Raw genomic sequence first — 27,925 nt, forward strand, 5'->3', positions numbered from 1 at the left:
TGTGAGCTGTGACTCCATAGCACTCAACTGAAGGCGACAGCTTGAGACTCTGTCTCAAAAAAGAAAAAAAAAATTGCTGAATGAATATTTACTAGTTTGTTTACCTATGAAAACAGGTTTTGATTTATATAAGATAAAGAGAAGAATTATTTGTCTACAATTGATAGGAAAGAGAAGCCCAATAGGAACTGCAAGAGAACAGCTCAGCAACCCACGCCCAGCCAGGGGCAGGAGGTCTCTGAGGCCACAGTTTCCCAAGGGAGTGGAGAAGCTGTCCATGGATCTTGTCAGGGAAGCCTAGAGCAGCCCTAGCCTTCCTGCCCTCTGGCAACGTAAGATTGCAGTTAGGCAGGAAGGGTGTGTACTCACTGTAATCAAGGGCTAACAAAACATGGGAAATGACAGCCTTGCCACACAGCCTCTCCTTCCTGTGGTGCTGCATGCCACAGCAGTATAAGAACAAACATGTCAATCACAATCCATTCCCTAAGGTCCAGGTCCCTGAAATCTGACTTCAGAGACAAACTTTACATTGTCTGAAATGTAATCATTTCCAGGCCCTTGAAGGGCCATCTCTTAGAGCAGTGGTCCCCAACCTTTTTGGCACCAGGGACCAGTTTCGTGGAAGGTAATTTTTCTATGGATGGGGGGATGGTTTCGGGATGATTTAAGCTGTCACATCTCTATCTCAGATCATCAGGCATCAGATTCTCATAAGGAGTGTGCAACACAGATGCCTCACATGCAGTTTATAGTAGGGTTGGCTCCTACGAGAATCTGATGCCACTGTTTATGACAGAAGGCAGAGCTTAGGCAGTGATGAAGAGAGGTTGTAAATACTTACGAAGCTTTGCTTGCTCATCCACTGCTCCGGCTCCTCCTGTGCAACCCAGTTCCTAGCAGGCCACAGGCCAGTCCATGCCCCAAGGGTTAGGGACTGCAATCTTTTTTTTTTTTTTGGTAGAGACAGAGTCTCACTTTTTTGTCTTCAGTAGAGTGCTGTGGCGTCACACATCTCACAGCAACTTCCAACTCCTGGGCTTAGGCAATTCTCTTGCCTCAGCCTCCCGAGTAGCTAGGACCACAGGCACCCGTCACAATACCTAGCTATTTTTTGGTTGTTGCAGTTTGGCCGGGGCTGAGTTTGAACCCGCCACCGTTGGTATATGGGGCCAGCACCCTACCCACTGAGCCACAGGCGCCACCCTGGGTACTGCAGTCTTTTTTTTTTTTGGCCAGGGCTGGGTTTGAACCTGCCACGGTCGGTATATGGGGCTGGCGCCCTACCCACTGAACCACAGGCGCCACCCTGGGTACTGCAGTCTTAAGAGTATATCTTTAATTGGTGCTCAAGGATTTACTAATAGGTGATAGGGGAAGGCTGAACCTTCTTCCTCGCACAGCTATAAGAACCCCTAGTGATATCCCAGAGTAGTACTATTTGCAGGTATGAGCCCAAAAAGGGACACCCAGAGGAAAGCAAGGACCCTCTGAGGACTGCCCAGAGGGACACAATCTGCCTCTGCCATAGCCTACTGTACGTACCTAGAGCCTTCACAGATATCTGCCGGGTGAGTGGAGGGGGTATATTGATGCACACCAGATCCACGTCTTGATGCAGCAAGATGTCATCCGTCCGGCTGGTATAGAAGGTGATGTTCATCTCCTCAGCAAGCTGTTTCGCCTCCTCCTCAGTCTTCCCCCATAGGGCCTCTATAGTGAACCCTTCTGCCCTCAGTAGTGGGACCAGAACCCGGGCAGAGCTGCCAGTCCCAAACACGCCCACTCCTGGCAACATCTTCATCCCGGCCTCTCTCTTCACCAGCTCATCTCCTCACAAGAGCCTCCAGCATGGAAATGACATTCCCACCGTCCTGGTTACACATGGCTCCTAGAACAGCAAACATTACACTGGTTATCAGTGGAGTTCACACCCAGCTGAGGCTACTTTCTTGGCCTATTTAGAAGCAAGAAGTTCTCTGCCAAAAAAGCACAAATGAGGCCAGGTGCAGTGGCTCACGCCTATGATCCCAGTACTCTGGGAGAAGAAGGTGAATGGATTGCTTGAGCTCATGAGTTCGAGACCAGCCCGAGCAAAAGCAAAACCCAGTTCCTATTAAAAATAGGAAAACTCGGGTGGCGCCTATGGCTCAAGGGAGTAGGACACCAGCCCCACATACCGGAGGTAGCGAGTTCAAACCCGGCCCCAACCAAAAAAAAAAAAAAAAAAAAAGGTAAACTGAGGCAAGAGGATCGCTTGAACCCAAGTGTTGGAGGTTGCTGTGAACTATGACATCACGGCACCACTCTACCCAGGGTGACAGCTTGAGACTCTGACTCAAAAAAAAAGAAAAAAGAAAAGCACGAATGAATGCTGTTCCAAAATGAGAAGCTGCAAAGCTGCAGAATCTTTCTCCACGGAGACTTAATCATACCAGCAATATCATGTATTGGAAGGAGGAAAAATGAAAAATGGATAAAGCTGAGTTCAAATCCCTGGGGGTTTTTTTGTTTTGTTTTGGTTTTGTTTCTGAGACAGAGTCTTAAGCTGTCTCCCTGGGTAGAGTGGTATGGCATCATAGCTTACAGCAACCTCCAAATCTTGGGCTCAAGAGATCCTCCTGGCGGCACCTGTGGCTCAGTCGGTAGGGCGCAGGCCCCATATACCGAGGGTGGCGGGTTCAAACCCAGCCCCGGCTGAACTGCAACAACAAAAAAAAAATAGCCGGGTGTTGTGGCGGGCGCCTATAGTCCCAGCTACTCAGGAGGCTAAGGCAAGAGAATCGCTTGAGCCCAGGAGTTGGAGGTTGCTGTGAGCTGTGTGATGCCATGGCACTCTACCGAGTGCCATAAGGTGAAACTCTGTCTCTACAAAAAAAAAAAAAAAAAAGAGATCCTCTTGCCTCAGTTTTTCTATTTTTAGTAGAGATGGGGTTTCCCTTTTGCTCAGGCAAGTCTTGAACATGTGAGGTCAAGCTATCCGCCCACCTTGGCCTCCCAGAGTGCTAGGATTACAGGCGTGAGCCACCGTGGCCAGCCCAAATCCTTGTTCTGCTACTACTTAATTTTCTATGTGACTCTGGTGAAATCATTTAAAATTCCTTCTCGCTGGCTGGGCTTAATCTTAGCACTCTGGGAGGCCAAAGTGAGTGGATTGTCCTGAGCGCACAAGTTCCAGATCAGCCTGAGCCAGAGAGAGACCTTGTCTCTAAAAATAGTCGGGCGTTGTGACAGGCACTTGTAGACCCAGCTACTCAGGAGGCTGAGGCAAGAGAATCACTTGAGCCCAAGAGTTTGAGGTTGCTATGAGCTATGATGCCACAGTACTCTACCGAGGGCAACAAAATGAAACTCTGTTTCCAAATACAAAAAAAAATAAAAAATAGGGCGGCACCTGTGGCTCAGTGAGTAGGGCACCGGCCTCATGTGCCGAGGGTGGTGGGTTCAAACCCAGCCCCGGCCAAACTGCAACAACAACAAAAAATAAATAAATAAATAGAAAAAAAAATCCTAGTACTCTGCGAGGCCAAGGCAAGTGGATTGCCTGAGCTCACAAGTTTGAGACCAGCCTGAGCAAAAGCAAGACCTCGTCTCTACTAAAAATAGGAAAACTAAGGCAAGAGGATTGCTTGAGCCCAAGAGTTGGAGGTTGCTGTGAGCTATGATGCCACCGAACTCTACCCAGGGCACAGCTTGAGACTCTATCAAAAAAGAAAAAGTTCCTTCTTGCTATAAAAATTCATGATTTCATGATATTTATGACAAAGAAAAAGAATAGAAAATAAAAAACAGATCAAGAGGAAGGAGAAAGAACTAATTAAGTTTTATGGTAGCAAGGATAGGACAATGTTCACTAGAAACAAAATACCAAAAAAATTATTTTCAACTACCAAACTGGCCAAAAGGAAAAGCATGCTTAAAAAGATTTTTTTTGGGCTCGGCGCCTGTAGCTCAAACAGCTAAGGCACTAGCCACATACACCAGAGCTTTAGGGTTCGAATCTAGCCCAGGCCTGCCAAACAACAATGACAACTACAAAAAATAGCCAGGCATTGTGGCGGGTGCTTGTAGTCCCAGCTACTTGGGAGGCTGAGGCAAGAGAATTAAGCCCAGGAGTGGGAGGTTGCTGTGAGCTGTGATGCCCTGGCACTCTACCCAGGACGACAGCTTGAGGCTCTGTCTCAAAAAAAGGAAAAAAAAAAAAAAAAGATTTTTTTTTTTAATAAAGGGATTTACTACAGCATTGACTGTAATAGTGAAAACCCAAGAGACGATCTAGATGTCCAATAAAAGTAATACATTATATGGTAATAAAATAATGCTATTGAACCACCGAAAACCATGAGGTAGAAGGCTCTGAATGATCTGAAAGACATTCACCATATATTCACTGAAACGGGGAAAATGTTTTGGTTTTCTCTTTGACCGGGGCTGAGTTTGAACTCACCACCTCTGGTATATGGGGCTGGCGCCCTACTCCTTTGAGCCACAGGCGCCACCCTGTTGTTTTTTTTTAAAGCATGTAAAATAAGTACACGGATATGAGAATACACAAGGGTATCTATATTTACAATGTACCTGTAAACAAAGCTCTACACAACAGTAAAAGGACCAGAATATACCTGAATACAATGATGCTTAATCAGGTCGATGGGATTTGGATACTTTTTATGGTCATCTTTTTATATATTTTTGAACTTTGCCAAATTTTCTACAATGTCTCACTGTTGAGCTTTCTGTCTGATCACAAGGGTTATAAAATGAAATAAAGAACAAAACCAAACAAAAGTCCTTTGTTTGGGATCAAGGTCATGGGGGAAAACCAAAACTTAGGTGTGTCCAGAATATGAGGGTTCCCCCAGCTAAATTAGTGATTCCCACTCTGACTTATTAGATCACCAGTTACCCCAGATCCCCTGAACTGGACTGGGAGGATGAAGCTATGCCAACCATCATTTTCTTTTTTTTTTAAATTAAATCTAACCTTTTTTTTTTTTTTTTGTAGAGACAGAGTCTCACTGTACCGCCCTCGGTAGTATGCCATGATATAACAGGACTCACAGCAACCTCCAGCTCTTGGGCTTCCGCGATTCTCTTGCCTCAGCCTCCTGAGCAGCTGGGACTACAGGTGCCCGCCACAACGCCTGGCTATTTTTTTGTTGTTGTTGTTGCAGTTTGGCCGGGGCCGGGTTTGAACCTGCCACCCTCGGTATATGGGGCCGGCGCCCTACTCACTGAGCCACAGGCGCCACCCTAAATCTAACTTTTTAATTGTGATGATACACATAAAATTCACCACCTTAGGGCGGCGCCTGTGGCTCAGTGAGTAGGGTGCCGGCCCCATATACCAAGGGTGGCAAGTTCAGACCCGGCCCCGGCCAAACTGCAACAACAACAACAACAAAAATAGCCGGGTGTTGTGGTGAGCACCTGTAATCTCAGCTACTTGGGAGGCTGAGGCAAGAGAATCACCTAAGCCCAAGAGCTGGAGGTTGCTGTGAGTTGTGATGCCACAGCATCTACTAAGGTTGATAAAGTGAGACTCTGTCTCAAAAAAAAAAAAAAAATTCACCACCTTAACCACTTTTTTTTTGTTTGTTTGTTTGAGAAAGAGAGTGTCTCACTTTGTCTCTTTGGGTAGAGTGCTATGGCATCATCGCATCATCATAGCTCACAGCAACGTCAAAGTCTTATGCTCAAGCAATCCTCATAAGTAGCTGGGACTACAGGCACCCACCATGATGCTTGGCTAGTTTTTCTATTTTTAGTAAAGACATGGCCTGCCTCTTCCTCAAGCTGATCTTAAACTCATCAGCTCAAATGATCCACCTGCCTTGGCCTTTCAGAGTGCTAGGATTACAGACCTCAGCCACTGTGTCTGGTCATCTTAACCATTTTTAAGTACACATTTCAGTGATATTAAGTACATTAACACTGTTGTGCAAACATAACCACCCATCCCCAGAATTCTTTTCATCTTGTGAAAGCAAAACTTTATACCCATTAAGTAATAAATCCTCATTCCTTCTACCTCTCAGCCCCTGGCAACCACCATTCTACTTTGTCTCTATGAACTTGACTACTTTAGGTTAACTCACGTAAGTATAAACATACAGTACTTGTACTTTTGTGGTTGGCTTACTTCAGTTAGCATAATGTCTTCATTTTCACCTTTATAAACTTTGGAGCATGTCAGAACTTCCTCCCTTTTTAAAACTGAATAATATTCTATTATATGTATATCCAACATTTTGCTTATCCATTCTTCTGTCAATGGACTCTTAGGCTGCTTGTATGTTTTAGCTACTGTAGATAACCCTGCTCTGAACATAGGTGTACCAATATCTCTTCTATAAACCTAGAAGTGGAACTGCTGAATCATACGGTAATCTTAATTCTTTTGAGGAACCACTATATTGTTTTCCACAGCAGCTGCACCATTTTATAGTCTTACTAACAGTGCACAAGGGTTCTAATTTCTCTACATCCTCGCTAATGCTTGTTATTTTCTTTTTTTTTTTTTTTTTCAGGAGGTTCGGGGCAGAGTCTCACTCTATTGCCCAGGCTAGCTAGAATACCATCAGCCCAGCTCACAGCAACCTCAAACTCCTGGGTTCAAGCAATCCTCCTGCCTCAGCCTCTTGAGTAGCTGGGACTACTGGCACCTAACATAATACCTGGCTAATTTTTCTATTTTTAGTAGAGAAGGGGTCTTGCTGTTGCTCAAGCTAGTCTCCAACTCCTAAGCTCAAGAGACCCTCCCACCTTGGTCTCCCAGAGTGCTAGGATTACAGGCATAAGCCACCATGCCAGCCAACACTTGTTGTTTTCTGATCTTTTGTTCTTGGTTAGCCATGATGGGTGTGTGGTGACAACCATTCCCTTTTGTTTTTTATTTATTTTACTGACATGACTTTCTTCTTTTTTTTTTTAGAGAGTTTCATTTCGTCACCCTCAGTAGAGTGCTATGGCGTCACAGCTCACAGCAACCTCCAGTTCCTGGGCTTAGGCGGTTCTCTTGCCTCAGCCTCCCAAGTAGCTGGGACTACAGGTGCCCGCCACAACACCTGGCTATGTTTTTATTGCAGCTTGACCAGGGCCAGGCTTGAACCCGCCACCCTTGGTATATGGGGCCAGCACCCCACCCACTGAGCCACAGGCGCCGCCCATGACTTTATTCTTTTAAATGAAGGATCCTAAAGTATACTTTTAAATTAATTGATTACTAGTACCATCTCTTTAGTTTTTATTTTTGGAAACAAGGTCTTGGTCTGTCGCCCAGGCCCGAGTGTAGTAGGCCAAGGAGAACTCATGACAACCTGGAACTCCTGGGCTCAAGCAATCCTCTCACCTCTGCCTCCTGATTAATTAGGACTACAGTAGGTGTGAGTCACCACGTTTAGATAATTTTTAAATTTTTGGTAGAGACAGGGTCTTGCTCTGTTGCCCAGGATAGTTGAACTCCTGGCCTCAATTGATCCTTCCACCTTGATTTCCCAAAGTGCTAAGATTACAGGCATGAACCATTGTTCCAGGCCAATTTAAAACTTTTACCAGTGTTGGGCGGCGCCTGTGGCTCGATAAGTAGGGTGCAGGCCCCATATACCGAGGGTGATGGGTTCAAATCCAGCCCTGGCCAAACTGTAACCAAAACAAACAACTTTTTCCAGTGAAAGCCACATAGCTATTTTTCTAAGAAATTAAATAAAAAAGGAACTGCATGTTTTTTTAAATTGCAAAAGTGTTATTCATTACGATTTTTTTTTTTTTTTAGACTAGGTATCACTCTATCGCCTGGGCTACAGTGCAGTGGTGTCATTATAGCTGGCTGCAACCTTAAACTCCTCCTGCCTCAGCCTCCTCGGTAGCTGGGACGCACCACTACACCTAGGTAATTTTTAAATTTTTTTTGTAGAGATGAAGTTTCAAGGTTTCACTATGTTGCCCAGGGTGGTCTCAAACTCTTAACCTCAAGGAACTCTTCTTGCATCAGCCTCCCAAAGTGCTAGGATTATAGGCTTGAACCATCACACCCAACTGGATTGTCTGCTTAATTTCAAGTTCAGCACCTCTTTTGCTTTTGCTGTGGACACAGTATACTTGTGACTACTAAGTACATATCTATGTTTGGGCTTGGTTTACCAGCATAGTCCAATAGTCCAGTACAGCATCCTTTTACTGCTCAATTCTACCTAAAGTATACCCGTGCCTTTGTGAAATATGCATGATTGTCACTAACTCCAGACCCTATCAATTTTATGCCTCCTCTTGTCTCAATTCTCTGTGAGCTTGGCTTGCCTCTGCACTGGGGTTCTGGGGGTTTTTCTGAGACAGAATTTCACCCTGTTGCCAGGCTAGAGTGCCGTGGTATCAGCTTAGCTCACAGCAACTGCAAACTCCTGGGTTCAAATGATCCTCCTGCATTAGCCTCCTGAGTAGCCGAGCTTCTAGGCACCTGCCACAATGTCTGGCTAATTTTTCTACTTTTAGAAAAGTAGAGACAGCCTTGCTCTTGCTCAGGCTGGTCTCAAACTCTTGACTTTAAGAGATCCTCCCACCCCTGCCTCTCAGAGTGTCAGGATTACAGGAATGAGCCATGACACCTGGCCCTGGGTTCTATTTTTATCTTAATCGTCTTTCCTTCTTTCTGTTGGTGAACAGTGTCTGTGGTCTGTCACCTTTCTTTTCTTTTCTACCTTTTCTATCTCTTTTCTCTCTGCTGATAAATTCTGTCCTTATAGGTTTCCCTTAGAAAACAGGTCAGTCACATAGTATATTTTATAATTTCCAAGTCCTGAACTCCTTTTAGTTATTTTGGTCACTTTATGCACATACAAGTTTTTACAGATGATCAAGAGTCACGGCTATTCTGGGAGCCTGAAAGTGCGACATTGTAGTGCTAGATTAAGTGAGATTCTGCTTAAGTTTTGTGGGTCGTTAATTACCAACAGCTGTAGGGCCAGGGGAATGAGACATCCACATACTCTCTAAATTAATGCCCAGGGCACATTTCCTCCTCTCTCACACTGCATTCCTTCTAACTCTAGTTATATTTGTGTGTACAGGTCTTCAACCATCAGTGTTCAGTAACCTCCATTTTACTGCCACTGGATTCAAAGGGCAGCTTCATCAACACCCATAAAGGTCTATCAGCTGGCCTCTGAGGAAGCCAGATGGCATGAAACTAGGCAGGCTTGTTGACTAGGTATTTCCTGCCCAAGCAGGCAGAGCTGGTTTTCCTTGTTTATTTCAGTGACTACCCTTTCTGACCCCTAAAATTTTCCTCCTCTTTGCCTCTAACATCTTTGCACATACCCTTCATATTCCTCCAAAAATCTCCACAAACCCAGTCCTGTCAAACTCGCACGCATTCCACTCACCACATGTTATTCAGAAATAAGGAGGAGTGCCTTGGCAGGACTGGTAATACCTAATTTGACCAGGCCACAGGTTATGAGGAAGGCAACAGAGGTTAGAGTTATAGAATCTGCAGCCACCTTGCCTGGGTTCAAATCCTGCCTCTTTTATCACTTACCAGCTAGGTGACCTCAGGTAAGCCTCTTAATCATTTTGTGCCTTCATTTCTGCATCTGTAAAATGGGGATTAATGCTATAATAACTCATAGAGGAGTTAAGGATTAAACAAGTTAATATTTATAAAGCATTTATTTAAATTCTTATACATATCATGGAATATTATGTCAAGCACTTAAAATAGGGTCTGGTTCATACTAATTACTACATAGTGTATTTTTTTTAACGGTATCTTTTTTAAAGATCATCCTTTTATCAATAATGGATTTAGATATCTCCTCTTCAGAGAGTGCATAGGAATATGAGGATAATTCTGAGCTAATAGGAAGTGAGTGCAATCGGCCAGATATTGCTTAGTCTTGTCTCTAGATCCATGCAACCTGTCCTACAGATAAGAAAACATGCTCAAAGAGGCTAGGTTATTTTTCCAGGGTCCATGGCTGGTTGTGGACTACAGATACATCTTATTTTCTTTTCCTTTTTTTATAGTTTTTGGCCGGGGCTGGGCTCAAACCCACTACCCTTGGTATATGGCGCTGCCTTGTTTTTTTTTTTTTTTTGGATACAGAGTCTCACTGTAGTCTCTAGTTCCTGGGCTCAAGTGATCTTCCTGCGTCAGCCTCCCAAGTGGCAGGAACTACAGGCACGTACCACCATGCCTGGCTAATTTTTATTTTATGTAGAGATGGGGTTTTGTTGACATCACAGCTCACAGCAACCTCAAACTCGGGGGCTTAAGTGATCTTCTTGCCTCTTTGCAAGCCTTTCCTTGCAAGGAGTGTCTAATGCCTCCCAAGTAGCTGGGACTACAGGTGCCCGCCACAACGCCCAGCTATTTTATTTTGTTGCAGTTGTCATTTGTTGTTTAGCTGGCCTAGGCTGGTTTCAAACCCACCAGCCTAGGTGTATGAGTCTGGTGCAGTAACCACTGCCAAGCCTGATACTTCTTCATTATTAGTGGTGGTTACATGACTGCATTTGTCAAAACTTGTAACACCATACAGTAAAAAGGGTAAATTTTACTGTTCTTATAAATTATGCTTTAATAATTATGATAAATAAATGTGATTCCTGAAAAATAACAATGAAGTTCCACCTAAGCAGTGTTCTTTTTTTTTTTTTTTTTTTAGTTTTTGGCCGGGGCTGGGTTTGAACCCGCCACCTCCAGCATGTGGGACCGGCGCCCTACTCCTTGAGCCACAGGCGCCGCCTCTAAGCAGCGTTCTTAAAAAAAAAAAAAAAAAAAAAAAAAAAAACAGGAAATCTAAAAGGCTTGACTGATGATGAAACTTTAGTATGAAAGCTGGGATTTGTGAATTCTGTTTCTCCCAGACTGGCTAAATTTAATCCTACCTTCTGTATATCCAGTCTGTGGAGACACAGCTTTTGCAAAACCATAGGATAAGACCCTTTCTCTACCAGAGGGGCAGGCCAAATCCAATCAGATGCCTGTTTTTGTAAATGAAGTTTTATTGGAACAGTCATACCCATTCATTTACCTATTCCTTTATTTATCTACAGCTGCTCTTGTACTAATATCAGAAGAGTAAGTGCAAAGACCACACGGCCCAAAAACCTTCAAATTTTTATAATCTGACCCCTTAACAGAAAAGGTTTGCCGACCCCCTCCTCTACCCGTATGCTATAAGGAGCTTCAATTGATGAGTATAGTCATGAAGGTAGCCAGGATTATGGTAAAAAAAAAGAACACCCCACCTCATGGTGTGTGAGAAGTCACAGATTCTGAGAATTCTGGAGTGAACGCCTAACTTCAGAGGTCACTCATTCACTAGACAGTTTGCAGAGGTCAAACCCTGGGAAGAAGGTGTCTATGAATCCTTCTTTCCTACCAATAGTCTTCATAATGTTGACAGTTGCAAAGTACAGAGCAAACATCTGCATTTCCCAGCCTTTCCTTGCAAGGAGGAGTGTCTAATGAGGTAAATATAGAAGATACAGTTTGGTAGAATTTCTGGAAAGGAGGTGATCTTAACTGGCAGGAACTCCTCCCCCATTCCCTTTCTACGTGGAATACTCCCAATAGGTGATCTGAGGATGGAACACAATTTCTTGCAGATTTTGGCACTGAAATAAAGACTGGTATCATCTTAACCATTTCTAAGTTCAGAAAGTGGCATTAAGCACACTTATGGTGGTGTGCAACCATCACCACTGCCATCCATATAACTTTTGTATCTTGGCAAAACTGAAACTCTGTACCCATTAAACACTAACTCCCCACTCCTTCTCTCTACTCAGCCTCTGGCAACCACTATTATATTTTCTGTCTCGATGAATTTGACTATTCTAGATACCTTACATAAAAAGGGAATCATACAGAATTTGTCCTTTGTAACTAGTTCACTTCAGTTAGAACAATGTTCTCAACATTCATCCATGTTGTAGCATGTATCAAAATTTCTTTCCTTGGGCTGGGTGCAAGTGGTTAGCACCCGCCACATACTCTGGGAGTAGTGGGTTTGAACCCGGCCCAGGCCTGTTAAACAAACAAACAAAAAAATAGCTGGGTGTTGTGGAGGACGCCTGTAGTCCCAACTACTTGGGAGGCTGAGACAAGAGAATTGCTTGAGCCCAAGAGTTAGAGGTTGCTGTGAGCTATGATGCCACAGCACTCTACCAAGGGTGGCAAAGTAAGACTCTATCTCAATTTAAAAAAAATTTTTTTTCTTTCCCTGGAACGAGAAAAAGACCCATATAGCCAAGGCATCTTTTTATTCTTAGTAATAAAAAGAAAGCTGAAGGCATCACCCTACCATACTTCAAGCTATATTACTAGCTTGTAATCAAAACAGTATGGTATTGGCACAAAAATAGAGACACAGGCATGTGGAACAGAATAGAAATCCAAGAGATGAAACCAGTCTCCAGTTGCCATGTGATCTTTGATAAACCAAACAAAACCATACAGTGGGGAAAAGAATCCCTATTCAACAAATAGTGCTGGGAGACCTGCATAACCACTTGTAAAAGACTGAAACTGGTAAGCTGGGCTTGGTGGCTCATGCCTGTAATCCTAGCATTCTGGGAGACTGAGATGGGTAGATCACTTGAGATTATGAGTTTGAGACCTGCCTGAGCAAGACTGAGACCCTATCTCTACTAAAAATGAAAAACTGGCTTGGCACCCATAGCTCAGTGAATAGGACGCTGGCCACATACACCAAAGGTGGCAGGTTCAAGCCCGGCCCGGGCCTGCTAAAACAACAATGACAACTGCAACCAAAAAATATCCAGGCATTGGGGCAGGCACCTGTCCAGCTACTCGGGAGGCTGAGGCAAGAGAATCACTTAAGCACAAGAGTTGGAGGTTGCTGTGAGCTGTGATGCAATGGAACTCTAACGAGGGTGGCACAGTAAGACTCTGTCTAAAAAAAAAAAACAAAAAAAAAAACAAAAAACTGAGGCAAGACGATCACCTGAGCCCAAGAGTTTGAGGGGTTGCTATGAGCTATGATGCCACAACACTCTACCAAGGGCAACAAAGTGAGACTCCTTCTCAAAAAAAAAAAGAAAGAAACTGGACCCATACCTTTCACTGTGTACAAAAATTGACTCAAGATGGATGAAAGATTTAAATCTAAGACATGAAATGATAAAAATCTTTGAAAAAGTATGGGGAAAACTCTTGATGATGTTGAACTGGGGAAAAATTTTATGACAAAGATGTCAGTGGCAATCCCAACAACAAAAATAAATAAATGGGACTTAATTAAGCTGAAAAGCTTCTGCACAGCTAGAGGATACAAGTAAAGCAAAAAGATAACTTTCATATCAAGAATGGAAGGAAAAGGGGCGGCGCCTGTGGCTCAGTGAGTAGGGCGCCGGCCCCATATGCCGAGGGTGGCGGGTTCAAACCCAGCCCCGGCCAAACTGCCACCAAAAAATAGCCGGGCGTTGTGGCGGGCGCCTGTAGTCCCAGCTGCTCAGGAGGCTGAGGCAAGAGAATCGCGTAAGCCCAAGAGTTAAGAGGCTGCTGTGAGCCGTGTGACGCCACGGCACTCTACCCGAGGGCGGTACAGTGAGACTCTGTCTCTACAAAAAAAAAAAAAGAATGGAAGAAAAAGTACCCAATGTACTCAGACCTACTATGAAACTAATTTAGGGTTTGCACATGAAAGCTATAACTCAGTTACAACCTAAGAATAGGGGGAAGGGGGAAAGGGAGGAGAGGGAGGGGGGAGGTGGGTAGAGGGAAGGGGATTGGTGGGATTACACCAGCGGTGCATCTTACAAGGGTATATGTGAAACTTGGTAAACGGTCTGTAAAGCTAGTGAATGATGCCCCATGATCATATCAATGTACACAGCTATGATTTAATAAAAAAAAAAAAAAGATAACTTTCATAATGGGAAAAGATATTTGTAGGGTATGAATCTGACAAAGAGTTGATAACTAGAATCCATACAGAACTCAAATTAATCAACAAAAAGAGCAAACAATCCCTTCTACCATTGGGCAAGAGATATGAACAGGACCTTCTCTGATGGAGACAGACGAATAGCTAACATTTGGAAAAATGTTCATTGTTCCTGATTGTTAGAGAAATATAAAACAAAATCACCCTGAGATATCACCTAACCCCAGTAAGAACAGCCCACATCACAAAGTTTCAAAGCTGCAGATGCTCGCATGGATGTGGAGAGAAGGGAACACTTTTACACTGTTGGTGGGACTGCAAACTAATACAACATTTTTGGAAGGAAGTATGGAGAACCCTCAAGGAACCCAAATTAGACCTCCCATTTGATCCTACGATCCCATTACTAGGCATCTACCCAGAAGAAAAAAAAATCATTAATCATTTGGACATTCATACTAGACTGTTTATCGCAGCTCAATTTACAATCACCAAAATGTAGAAACAAGCTAAATGCTCACCAACCCAGGAATGGATTAACAAGCTGTGGTACATGGATACCACGAAATACTATTCAGCCATTAAAAAAATGGAGACTCTACTTTTTTGTATTAACCTGGATAGAGCTGGAACACATTCTTCTTAGTAAAGTATCACAAGAATGGAGAAGCACAAATCCAATACTAATTGGATTACTTATTCTCAATTCTTATTCTTTTTTTTTTGTGTGTGTGGTTTTTGGCCGGGGCTGGGTTTGAACCCGCCACCTCTGGCATATGGGACCGGCGCCCTACTCCTTGAGCCACAGGCTCCGACCTCAATTCTTATTCTTTTTTTTTTTTTTTGTAGAGGCAGAGTCTCATTTTATCGCCCTTGGTAGGGTGCCGTGGCATCACACAGCTCACAGCAACCTCCAACTCCTGGGCTTAGGTGATTCTCTTGCCTCAGCCTCCCGAGTAGCTAGGACTACAGGCGTCTGCCACAACGCCCGGCTATTTTTTTGTTGCAGTTTGGCCAGGGCTGGGCTTGAACCCACCACCCTCGGTATATGGGGCCGGCGCCCTACCCACTGAGCCACAGGAGCTGCCCCTCAATTCTTATTCTTATTACTCAATACTAATAAGAAGTCTGGAGATAATCTAATCCACACCCACATAAGAGAAAAATTCAAATCAATTCAAGGTGGAGGGCAGGGGAACAAGGGAGGGGAAGAGGGAGGAGGGAGAGGGATGGGTGTGCTCGCACTTAATGGGCACAATGTTAGGGTGTATGGCACACCTCTTGGTGGCGGGACACAATTATAACAGGGACTTTACCTAATAAATGCAAACATTGCAACCTAATTCTTTGTACCCTCAATTAACCTGAAACAATTTAAAAGATTTTCCTTACTGGGTGGCACCTGTGGCTCAGTGAATAGGGCGCCGGCCCCATATACCGAGGGTGGTGGGTTCAAACCCAGCCCCAGCCAAACTCCAACAAAAAAAAACAGCCAGGCATTGTGGCGGGCACCTGTGGTCCAGCTACTCGGGAAGCTGAGGCAAGAGAATCACCTAAGCCCAAGGATTTGGAGGTTGCTGTGAGCTGTGATGCCACAGCACCCTACCGAGGGTTAATAAGTGAGACTCTGTCTCAAAAAAAAAAAAAAAAACTTAAAATTTCCTTCCTTTTTGTGCCTGAATAATATTCCATTGTGTATCCATATCACATTTTGCTTATTTATTCATTGTTAGTGGACACTTAGGTTACCCACAACATAGTGAGACTCTGTCTCTGTTGTGAATAATGCTGCTATGAACATGGGCGTACAAATTTCAGTTTTTTGGAACCAGAGTTCAGTAGTTTTAGTTTTTCCTCTCATGTATTTTATTTAGTTTAACTAGAGGGGTTGTTTACCAACTGAAATTATTTTAGGTATTTATTCGCTATCCCTACCAGCTTTGTGTCAATTGCAAATCTAATGAGAAGTTTACATCATCAGTTCAAACCAATAATAGCTAACAGTTTTTTAATAAGACATTATGTGTGACAGACAGCATCTTACTTAACTATTATAAATTCCCAAGGTAGGGGCAGTGCCTGTGGCTCAGTGAATAGGGCACTGGCCCCATATACCGAGGGTAGTGGGTTCAAACCCGACCCTGGCCAAACTGCAACGAAAAAATAGCCGGGTGTTGTGGCCAGCACCTGTAGTCCCAGCTACTCAGGAGGCTGAGGCAAGAGAATCACTTAAGCCCAAGAACTGGAGATTGCTCTGAGCAGTGATGCCAGGGCACTCTACCAACAGCGACAAAGTGAAACTCTATCTCAAAAACAAAACAAAAAATCCCAAGGTAGGTACCATTATTATCATCATCTTCATTTTATAGATGAGGAAACCAAAGCCTCTATCATTTTCTGGATTAGGTGTTTCAAATAAAGTTATTATAATTTCATAGAACTATACTGGCTCTCATTTCTCCTTTTGCCCAATGGGATGAGAGGCAACAAAAAATGCATAGCTCAGCTGGGTGCAGTGGCTCACATTATAATCCTAGCACTCTGGGAGGCTGAGGTGAGAGGATCCCTTGAGCTCAGGAGTTTGAGACCAGCATGAACAAGAGCGAGACCCCTGTCTCTACTAACAATAGAAAAATTAGCTGGGCATGGTAGAACGTGCCTGTAGTCCCAGCTACTTGGGAGGCTGAGACAAGAGGATAGCTTGAACCCAAGAGTTTGAGGTTGCTGAGAGCTGTGATGCCACAGCACTCTACTGAGGGCAACATAGTGAGACTCTGTCTAAAAAAAAAAAAAGATATGCATAGCTCATATCCAAATAAATGGTATTTATATTCACCACTCCCCTGGAACAACCAATCTAGTAAATGTATTTAAAAATCACATTGTTACCAAACACACATGGTCAGAACTGATGGTGATCTCAAAGCCAACAAGGAGCATAGAGTCAGACCTTCATAAATGTTAGATGATCCAGTGTTCGCCAGTCATTTTTTCAAGTGCTCAGGGATCATTTGTTTGATAAGATGTTCTAATGCTGTCCTGAGAAACATCAGCAACAGGCTCAAACACCCTGGCATTTCTCCCCCTACCTTCTGAAAACCAGGACAAATGTTATGTATTTTCCAACACCTGGCACCTGCCTCTGCTCCACAATGCCTCAAGGTTTACTGACAATAGTTTATGGAGTACAGCATGGTCACCTGGTAGCGTTCTCTGACCCTTGGGATGTAATTCAAAGGAACCAAAGGAACTAAATGCATTGAGAACTGGGTATTCTACCTTCCCCACACCTGCTCTTTCCAGCTAGGTCTTTGATGAAAGAGAAATGTAATACAGGAGTTGAATAGTTGTTTTCTCTGTCATGTTCCTCTTTATTTATTTGAAGTAACTCTAGGTATATCTTTAAGAATACTGTGACTGGGCGGCGCCTGTGGCTCAGTGAGTAGGGTGCCAGCCCCATATGCCAAGGGTGGCGGGTTTAAACCCAGCCTTGGCCAAACTGCAACAAAAAAATAGCCGGATGTTGTGGGGGGTGCCTGCAGGCCCAGCTGCTTGGGAGGCTGAGACAAGAGAATCGTTTAAGCCCAAGAGTTTGAGGTTGCTGTGAGCCATGTGATGTCATTGCACTCTACCAGAGGGCGGTACAGTGAGACTCCGTCTCTACAAAAAAAAAAAAAGAATACTGTGACTGCCTGCACTTTTTTCAGGTGTCATTACTTGTTCTATAATCATCTCCGTGGATCATATTAGAAGCAGCCAGCTCTTCAGAAACTTACAGATAGATGCATAGTGGGTGTTTCCATCCAAACTATTTAAAAATCTATCTGTAGCCAGGCACAGTGTCACACGCCTGTAATCCCAGCACTTGGGAGGCCAAGGCAGGTGGATTGCCTGAGCTCATAAGTTTAAGACCAGCCTGAGCCAGAGCGAGACCTCGCCTGTAAAATAGCCAGGCGTTGTGGCGGGCACCTGTAGTCCCAGCTACTCGGGAGGCTGAGGTAAGAGAATCACGTGAGCCCAAGAGTTTGAAGTTTCTGTGAGCGATGACGCCACAGCACTCTAACCAGGACGACAGAGTGAGACTCTGTCTCAAAAAAAATCTATTTGTAATAGTTTGCCATGGAACTACCATATTCTTAAATTATAAAATATGCTTTCTATTTTTCCGTGCCAACTTTTTAAAATGAGCAATAAGGAATTTCTACAGAAAAGGTTACCACCTTATAACAGTGTTTTTATCTTGCAAGCTACACAAATGAGTAAACTGATTTTCAGTCAAATATTAAATAAATCCAATGAAAAAAGGAAATTCTTAAGAAATGGTGTCGGAGCCAAGCCCATGCATATAATCTTAGCATTATGGGAGGCCAAGGTGAGAGGAATGCTTGAGCTCAGGAGTTTGAGACCAGCCTGAGCAAAAGCAAGACCCACCTCCACCAGAAATACAAAAAAATTACCTTGGTGTAGTAGTATGTGCCTATAGTCTTAGCTACTCAGAGGAGGCTGAGGCAGGAAGACTGCTTGAGCCAAGAACTTTGAGGTTGCAATGAGCTATGCTTACAGCATTACACTCCACCAGACACAACAAAGTAAGACACTGTCTCAAAAACAAAACAGAACAAAGCAGAATACTGTTGGAACAATTAGCTAGCCATATGGTAAACAATCTTGGTCCCTCTCTCTGTGTATATAAAAATTAATTCAAGATGGCCAGTGACCTGAATGTAAAAACTAGAACCATAAAGCTTCCATAAAAATACATCAAGGCCAGGTGCAGCAGCTCCTGCCCGTAATCCTAGCACTCTGGGAGGCCAAGATAAGTGGATCCCTTGAGCTCAAGAGTTCGAGATCAGCCTGAGCAAGAGCCAGACCCTGTCTCCACTAAAAATAGAAAGAACTAGCCAGGCATGGTGGCACATGCCTATAGCCCCAGCTATTCAGGAGGCTGAAGAAAGAAGGTAGCCTAAGCCCAAGAATTTGAGGTTGCTGTGATCTATGATACCATGGCATTCTACCCAGGGCGAAAGAGTGAAACTGTCTCAATAAATAAAAAAACAAAATTTTAAAAAATAAAATAAAAATAGAAGGTTGAGCACCTGTAGCTCAGTGGTTAGGGCGCTGACCACATTCTCCAGAGCTGGTAGGTTCAAACCTAGCCCAGGCCTGCTAAAACAAAAGAAAAGCCAGGCATTGTGGTGGGCACCTATAGTCCCAGCTACTCAGGAGGCTGAGGCAAGAGAATTGCTTGAGCCCAAGAGCTTGAGGTTGCTGTGAGCTATGACAACACCATGGCACTCTATGGAGGGTTACAAAGTGAAACTGTCTCAATAAAAATTTTTTTTTTAATTTAAAAAATAAAATAAAATAGGGCGGCGCCTGTGGCTCAGTGGGTAGGGCACCAGCCCCATAAACTGAGGGTGGCGGGTTCAAACCCAGTCCTCGCCAAACTGCAACAAAAAAATGGCCGGGTGTTACAGTGGGCGCCTGTAGTCCCAGCTACTGGGGAGGCTGAGGCAAGAGAATCGCTTAAGTCCAAGAGTTGGAGGTTGCTGTGAGCTGTGACGCCATAGCATTCTACTGAGGGCAATAAAGTAAGACACTGTCTCTACAAAAATAAATAAATAAAATATAATAAAAATAGAAAAAACTAGCTAGGTGTCATGGTGGACGCCTATAGTTCCAGCTAGTGCAAGGCTGAGGCAAGAGGATGGCCTCAGCCTATGAGATTGAGGTTGCTGTGAGCTATGATGATGCCACAGCCACCTATCTACCCAGGGCAACAAAGAGAAATTCTGTCTCTAGGAAAAAAAAAGAAAGAAAAATATATCAGAGAATATTCTTCAGAGCATGGGGTAAGGACTTCTTGGATGGGACACAAAATGCACTAACGTTGATAAACTGGATTTCCAAATTTAAAATAATTTCTGCTCACTAAAGACACTGCTTAATGGGCAGCACCTGTGGCTCAATGGATAGGGTGCCGGCCCCATATACCGTGGGTGGCAGGTTCAAACCCCACCCCAGTCAAACTGCAACAAAAAAATAGCCGGGCATTGTGGCGGGCGCCTGTAGTCCCAGCTACTTGGGAGGTTGAGGCAAGAGAATCGCCTAAGCCCAGGAGTTGGAGGTTGCTGTGAGCTGTGTGATGCCACGGCACTCCACTGAGGGCAATTAAGTGCGACTCTGTCTCTACAAAAAAAAAAGACACTGCTTAAGAAAATGAAAAGGGAGCCAGGCACAGTGGATCATGCCTATAATTTCACTGCTTTAGAGCACAGCAGTTTAAGATCACAATGAGCATTAAGATCACAACGAGCTATGATGATGCCTCTGCACTCCCCCTAGCCTCTGTGACAAGAGTTTCTAAAAAGAAACCCCTCAAAACAAACAAAACCCCAAATCAATCAATTAAAATAAAATGGCTGGTTGCAGTGGTTCCCACCTGTAATCCTAACACTCTGGGAGGCTGAGGTAGTTGGATTGCCTGAGCTCACAAGTTCAAGACCAGCCTGAGCAAGAGTGAGACCCCATCTCTACTAAAAATAGAAAAACTAGCCCAGCATGGTGACAGACACCCTGTAGTCTTCTCTGATCACTTTATAAGCAAATTTCATGATGGGTATAAGTAGAGAAATAGTGTGTTATCAGTTTGTAGCTATACAGGTTAGGCAATAAAGCTTGGCACACTCAACAAGTACCAAGCCCTCACTCTGTGCCCAGTGCCCATGGCACCCTAAAAGCCATTAACCATGAGACTAGCCACAGAACCAACCCTACACCCAGCAGACGCAGTCTCCCAGAGCTCTGTATCCTTAAGGCAACCCTTTCTCCTCAGAGATGCCTCCACAGGACTTTGCTGCAGCCCTCTGTCCCTCAGATACATTCCAAAGGGCCAGGGTCAAGAGACCTGTTAGAGAATTAGATTTTTCTGTGGCTAAATTATTTTTAATAATTTTATCCTAATATAACATATTCATATGCCAAACTAAAGCACAGTGGCCAAAGGTGAGGTCAAGGCCTCCCTTACTAATTGAGATAGGTCCTCGATATAATTTTAAAACAGATTGTGACATTAGTTAAGCTAATTATGAACTGTGTTTTAGGTGTTTGTGTATATAAAATGATACCTGAAATTTATGCAAATTGATTCATTATAAAATACTTAGTAAGCACTTACCTGGGCCAGGCCTAGACAAAGTACAGGATACTTTGGTGAACAAAATATACATTTTCTGCCCACATAGAATGTACAATCTATTGGAGACATGAAGACAATCAAATAATCACATAATATCAGACAATTAAGCTACCAAATTCATCCTAGAAAAAGTGCTACATATCTCCTTCCTAAAATCACTATGGTCACTTTCAAGGTACTCCCTTTGGGAAGCTAGGCACTGGACACCAGTGCCTTCAAAGCAATTTTGGAATTCCTTTTTTTTTTTGAGACCGAGTCTCACTTTGTTGCCCTTGGTAGTAGCCTATGTGCCGTGACGTCACAGCTCACAGCAACCCTGAACTCTTGGGTTTAAGCAATTCTCTTGCCTCAGCCTCCTGAGTAGCTGGAACTACAGGTGCCTACCACACCTGGCTATTTTTTCATTGCAGTTGCTTAGCTGGCCTGGGCCAGGTTCGAATCTGCCACCCTTGGTGCATGTGGCTAGCACCATAACCACTGTGCTACGGTGGGGAGCCTGGAATTCCTTTTCTGAGATGGCCACCAGAGCTGTCATTCTATGAGCTCTGCCAATTAAGTTTGTGAACTCATCCTAGAAAAAGTGCTGAATATCAGTACAGTCACCAGATAACCAAGGTAACCAGGATTATTATGATAAAAATACTGATATTAGAATAAAAATTTTTTTTAAAGGGGAGTGGGAGAGGGAAACAAACAAACAAAAAAACACTAATATAAGGAATCTATTCACTAACCCTCCACCCCCACTCTGCTCCTTAGCCAGCAGTCCCTACTTGCCTATGCTGTATTTGGAGTTGAGCCCAATCTTTTTCCTCCAGTGCAAGACTGCATTACAGTAGTCCCTACATGTATTGTGATGGTCCTGAATAAAGTCATTCTCACCGTGAAAAAAAATAAAAACAAAACCACAGACATTGGTAATTCGATAATGAAAAAACCAGCTCAGGCGAGGTGGCATAGTGCCTATAATCCCAGCACTTTGGGAGGCCAAGGAGGGAAGATCACTTTAGCCCAGGAGTTGAGACCAGCCTGAGCAACATAGCAAGACCCTGTCTGTACGAGTTCCTGGTTGTAGTGAGGTATGATCATGTCACTGCATTCCAGCCTGGGCAGAGCAAGACCCTGTTTCAAAAAGAAAAAAAAGGCCAGGCATGGTGGCTCACACCTATAATCCTAACACTCTGAGAGGCCAAGGTGGGTGGACCGTTTAAGCTCACAGGTTCGAGACCAGCCTGAGCAAAAGTGAGACCCTGTCTCTACTAAAAATAGAAAAACTGAGGCAAGAGGATCACTTGAGCCAGAGTTGGAGGTTGCTATGAGCTATGATGCCATAGCACTTTATCCAGGGCAACAGCTTGAGACTCTGCCTCAAAAAAAAAAAAAAAAAAAAGGACAGGTGGCACCTGTGGCTCAGTTGGCAAGGGCGTGAGCCCACATACACCAGGGTGTCGGGTTCAAACCCGGCCCAGGTCTGCTAAGCAACAATGACAACTGCAAACAAAAAATAGCTGGGCGTTGTGGTGGGCGTTATAGTCCCAGCTACTTGGGAAGCTGAGGCAAGAGAATCACTTAAGCCCAAGAGTTTGAGGTTGCTGTGAGCTGAAGCCATAGCACTCTACCAAGGGTGACATAGTGAGACTCTGTCTTAAAAAAAAAAAAAAAAAAAAAAAAATGAAATGGCAACATGAATACTTTTAGATAGATGTGAAAATGTTTCTTCATCTGCATTTATGTTCTCATTGAAAAATAAAAACCAGAGTAAAGAAACTGATATTGAGTTTTACAAATTAGTTACGGTGCCTGAATTTCAAAAATCCAGAGGCTCTAGGGAGGTTTAATTTCCTATGATTTGTTTATTTTAACAGAGACACGTCACAAATTTCTGCCTTTCTATTGAGAACAAAAACAAAGGCAGAGCAAAGGAAACAAATGCTACTCCCCCATCTCCATAAGCTGACAGGGCAATAAGCTACTAGGCAGCCACCATGTTACTGGAGAACAGACCCAGCCCTGGCCAGAGACATCAGTTTCCAACACTATCCCCCTCTATACCCTGACCCAAGATGGACAAGATGGACATTAATGATAGGCCTAATGACCTGTCCTTTTTTTTTTTTCTTCTTTGAGATAAGAGTCTCACTATGTCACCCACAGTAGAGTACCGTAGTGTCACTGCTCACAGCAACCTCAAACTCTTGGGCTTAAGTGATTCTCTTGCCTCAGCCTCCCAAGTAGCTGGGACTACAGGCACCCACCACAATGTCTGGCTTTTTTTTTGTTATTGTTGCCGTTGTTTGGCAGGCCTGGGCTGGGTTCAAACCCGCCAGCTCTGGTGTATGTGGCTGGCGCCCTACCTTCTGAGCTACAGGTGCCAACCCCTAATGACCTGTCCTATGAAGCATGACTATCCATGTACAGAAGAGTCAGCTAAATGGCCAGGCATAGTAGCTCATGCCTATAATGCTAGCACTCTGGGAGGCCAAGGCAGGTGGACTGCCTGAGCTCACAGATTTGAGACCAGGAGTTTGGGTAACATGGCAAGACCTCATCTCTGAGGCCTCTAAAGACCCTGTGTCTAAAAATAGCTGGGTGTTGTGGCAGGCGCCCATAGTCCCAAATACTTGGGAGGGTGAAGCAAGAGAAGAGAATAGAGTAAGCCCAAGAGTTTGAGATTGCTATGAGCTATGACGCCAGAGCACTCTACCAAGGGCACCCAAGTTAAGACTCTGTCTCAAAAAAACACAAAAACAAGAGTCAACTAAATCAGGTCATAAAAGGAGAAACAAATTTAGCACTTACAGAAGTACTTAAATCACTATTAGGAGGCCTAGGTGGATTACCTGAGCTCAGGAGTTCGAGACTAGCCTGAGCAAGAGCAAAACCCTATCTCTAAAAACAAACAGCCTGACATCGTGGCAGGTGCCTGTAGTCCCGCCTACTTGGGAGGCTGAGGCAAGAGGATCACCTGAGCCCAGAAGTTTGATGTTGCTGTGAACTATGACACCAAGGCACTCTACCAAGGGTGACAAAGTGAGACTTGTCTCAAAAAAAAAAAAAAATCACTATTAGGTTTAAAAGCTTTAGCTGATTATATTGACTGTGAAGTGGGTGATGCAAATAAATAAAAATAAAAGCTTCAGCTGATTATTATAATAGGAAAAGTATCTATCAGCTATAGTAAGTCTTTATTGTTTTTGAAAATAACTTTTTTTTTTTTTTTTGAGACACAGTCTCACTCTGTTGACCAGGCTAGTGTTGTGGTGTCAGCCTAGCTCACAGCAACCTCAAACTCCTGGGTTCAAGCTATCTTTTTGCCTCAGCCTTCCAAGAAGCTGGTACTATAGGTACCTGCCACAACACCCTGGCTAGTTTTTCTTTTCTTTTCTTAATTTTTGAGACAGAGTCTCAAACTGTCCCCCTGGTGGTAGAGTGCTGTGACATCACAGCTCACAGCAACCTCAGGCTCTTGGGCTTAAGTGATTCTCTTGCCTCAGCCTCCCAAGTAGCTGGGACTACAAGCACGCACAACGCCCAGTAACTTTTTGTTGTTGCTGCAGTTGTCATTGTTGTTTTAGCTGGCTGAGGCCGGGTTCAAACCTGCCAGCCTCGGTGAATGTGGCTGGCACCCTATCCACTGAGCAACAGGCACTGCCAGTTTTTCTATTTTTAACAGAGATGGAGTCTCGTTTTTGTTCAGGATGGTCTCAAACTCTTGAGCTCAAGCAATCCTCCTGCCTCAGTCTCCCAGAGTGCTAGGTTTGAGCTACTGAGCCCAGCCTAACATTATTTTTTCCTAATATTGCTTTAACAGTGAGTTTCAGATTGACACCAACCTGAGAATTCCATCCTCTGTTATCTCCTTAAGCAATTTTATAGTTAACCCTTCAACTTCACTATGACTTCCAAGTGAACATTCCCAACTTTGGATCTCCAGCGCCAACAACCTGCTCCAGCTCTGGCTCTATACTTTTAAGTGTCAACTGGAAATCCCTACTTGAGTGACCTATATCAGCTTCCCCAAATCCAAATCCTCTTTCCCCTCACACATGAGCCACCTCCTCCTGTGTTCCCTCACATGTTTTATTCTTTTTTTTTTTTGTGGTTTTCGGCCAGGGCTGGGCTTGAACCTGCCACCTCCAGCATATGGGACTGGCGCCCTACCCCTTTGAGCCACAGGCGCCACCCACACACGTTTTATTCTTATTTTTTATTTTTTTGCGACAGAGTCTCACTTTGTCACCCTCAGTAGAGTGCTGTAACATCACAGCTCACAGCAACCTCAAACTCTTGGGCACAAGTGATTCTCTTGCCTCAGACTCCCAAGTAGCTGGGACTTACAGGCACCCGCTCCAAAACCCAGCTATTTTTTGAGATGAGGTCTCATTCTGGCTCAGGCTTGTCTTGAACCCCTGAGCTCACACAATCCACCCGCCTCAGCCTCCCAAGTGCTGGGATTACAGGCTGGAGCCACTGCGCCCAGCTCTCCCACACCTTTTAATGTCACAATATCCAATCATCAGAGTCCTTTCCTCAGTCACTCCCAATTTTTTTTTTTTTTTTTTGGAAACGGAGTTTCACTATGTTGCCCTCACTAGAGTGCTGTGGCGTTACAACTCACAGCAACCTCAAACTCTTGGGCTTAAGCTATTCTCTTGCCTCAGCCTCTTAAGTAGCTGGGAATACAGGCACCCGCCACAATGCCTGGCTATTTTTGTTGTTGTTGTTGTTGTTGTTTTTTAGCTGGCCTGGGCCAGGTTCAAACCCACCAACTTCGGTGTATGTGGCTAGCACCGTAACCACTGTGCTATGAGCACCGAGCCATTTTTTTGTATTTTTGAGACTGGGTCTTGCCTGGTCACCAAGGCTGGAGTGCAGTGGTACAATCATAGCTCATCATAACCTTGTATTCTTGGGCTCAAGCAATCCTCCTACCACAGCCTCCCAAGTAGCTAGTACTACAGGTGTGCAACACCTCACAAGGTTAATGTTCAAATTTTTCCTAGACATGAGGTCCTACCATGTTACCCAAAGTCCTGGGTTCAAGTGATCCTCCTGCCTTGGCCTCTCAAAGCGCTGAGATTACAGGCATGATACATTGTACCTGGCACTCCCCAATATTTTTAAATACCACATGAATCAAATACATAATCATGAATTATGCCAGGAACTAGGGCACACAGGAGTGATCCAAACAGGTCCCTGGAGATTGTAGCTTCCATTTCTTGCTATACCCATAACTGAGTATCAAGGACTGATTTGACTCAGGAACATGTGTTCAAAGATCTTGCTTCCTTGGCTCAGTACCCGTAGCTTAGTAGTTAGGGCACTCACCACATATGCTGAAGCTGGCGGGTTCAAACCCGGCCTGGGTCTGCTAAACAATGACAACTACAACAAAAAAATTGCCAGGCGTTGTGGCAGGTGCCTATAGTCCCAGCTATTTGGGAGGCTGAGGCAAGAAAACTGCGTAAGCCCAAGAGTTTGAGGTTGCTGCTGTGACACCACAGCTCTCTATTCAAGGCGACAGCTTAAGACTCTATCTCAAAAAAAAAAAAAAAAAAAAAACTCTGAAAACTTTCCTGTATAACAACAAGAGGCTTTACATCTATTAATCCTCTCCTTGGAGTATGTATTGTTATCATAGAAGCACTGTCCAATGTGAAGGTAATCTTATAATCTGCATTTGTGCTCACTCCCAGCTCTTTGATTTTAGCTTCAATCCACTTCATATTTGTTGCAGATCAAATAACAATGTCATAATCCTCATATGCAGATGTTAGGAATTTGTGAAGATAGGGCTGCATTAATTCTACCTGAGTCTCTACACAGAACATAGTGAAACTCTGTCTCAAAAAACAAAAATGACTCGATACCTGTAGCTCAGCAGCTAAGGCACGGGTCACGTACACTGGGGCTGGTGGGTTTGAACCTGGCCCGGGCCTGCCAAACAACGACAACCACAACAACAACAACAAAAATAGTGGGGTGTTGTGGTGGGTGCCTGTAGTCCCAACTACTCAGGAGGCTGAGGCAAGAGAATTGCTTAAGCCTAAGAGTTTGAGGTTGCTGTGAGCTGTGATGCCATAGCACTCTACCAAGGGTGACAGACTCTGTCTCAAAAATAAACAAAACTAAAAAACAAGCTATGGTCAAATCATGTATAATCCACATCTAGTAGCAAAAGCTTTTTTTTTTTTTTTGAGATAGAACCTCAAGTTGTCACCCTCCAGCTCAGGTGTATGTGGCTGGCGCCTTAGCCACTTGAGTCACAGGCGCCGAGCCTGTACTCTTTTATTTACTCTTTGAGAAATTTTCAGTAGATTTTCTTCTCTATTTTTTACTTCAACTACTTCATCTTCAATATCAAAGTCATTGACAATATCATGATTGTCAGGGGGTAGACCTAAGCATCCTCCTATAACTCTGAGTCCAAGTAACTTCTGGAAGCACTGCTATAGGGGTCTTAAGAAACAGTTTGAGATCTAGCACAGTATCATCTTCTGATAGCGTGATCACTATATATCCCTGTCACCCCATTTTATAATGATAGGGAGAGCCATTCTTTTATTTATTTATTTATTTTTGTGAGACAGAGTCTCACTATTTTGCCCTCAGTAGACTGAGTGCTGTAAACCCAGCACTTTGGCATCACAGCTCACAGCAACCTCAAACTCTGGGGCTCAAGCGATTCTCTTGCCTCAGCCTCCCAAGTAGCTGGGACTACGGTGCCCACCACAATGCCCAGCTATTTTTTTCTTGCAGTTGTCATTGTTGTTTAGCTGGCCCAGGCCAAGTTCAAACCTGCCTGTCTGGA

At 44.0% G+C, this 27,925-nt stretch overlaps 1 protein-coding gene and 1 pseudogene across 4 annotated transcripts in view; both read right to left on the minus strand.

Moving 5' to 3' along the window:
- The window catches only part of GFOD2 (glucose-fructose oxidoreductase domain containing 2), a 46,210-nt gene that overhangs the window by 11,061 nt on the left and 7,224 nt on the right, over positions 1–27,925 (minus strand). For 2 of the 4 annotated variants that reach the window (XM_053604234.1, XM_053604225.1), the window contains 2 exons: positions 9,536–9,590; positions 1,546–1,891 (listed from right to left, as the gene is read on the minus strand). In XM_053604234.1, coding sequence (XP_053460209.1) covers positions 1,546–1,804 — 259 coding nt within the window. In that variant the 5' untranslated portion in view covers positions 1,805–1,891; positions 9,536–9,590. The remainder of the gene's footprint in view (positions 1–1,545; positions 1,892–9,535; positions 9,591–27,925) is intronic. The other 2 variants (XM_053604217.1, XM_053604242.1) reach the window with 1 other exon arrangement.
- LOC128560748 (ubiquitin-like domain-containing CTD phosphatase 1) lies at positions 1,827–27,671 on the minus strand (annotated as a pseudogene).

The sequence above is a fragment of the Nycticebus coucang genome, chromosome 2, assembly GCF_027406575.1.
Source record: "Nycticebus coucang isolate mNycCou1 chromosome 2, mNycCou1.pri, whole genome shotgun sequence".
Lineage (NCBI taxonomy): Eukaryota > Metazoa > Chordata > Mammalia > Primates > Lorisidae > Nycticebus > Nycticebus coucang.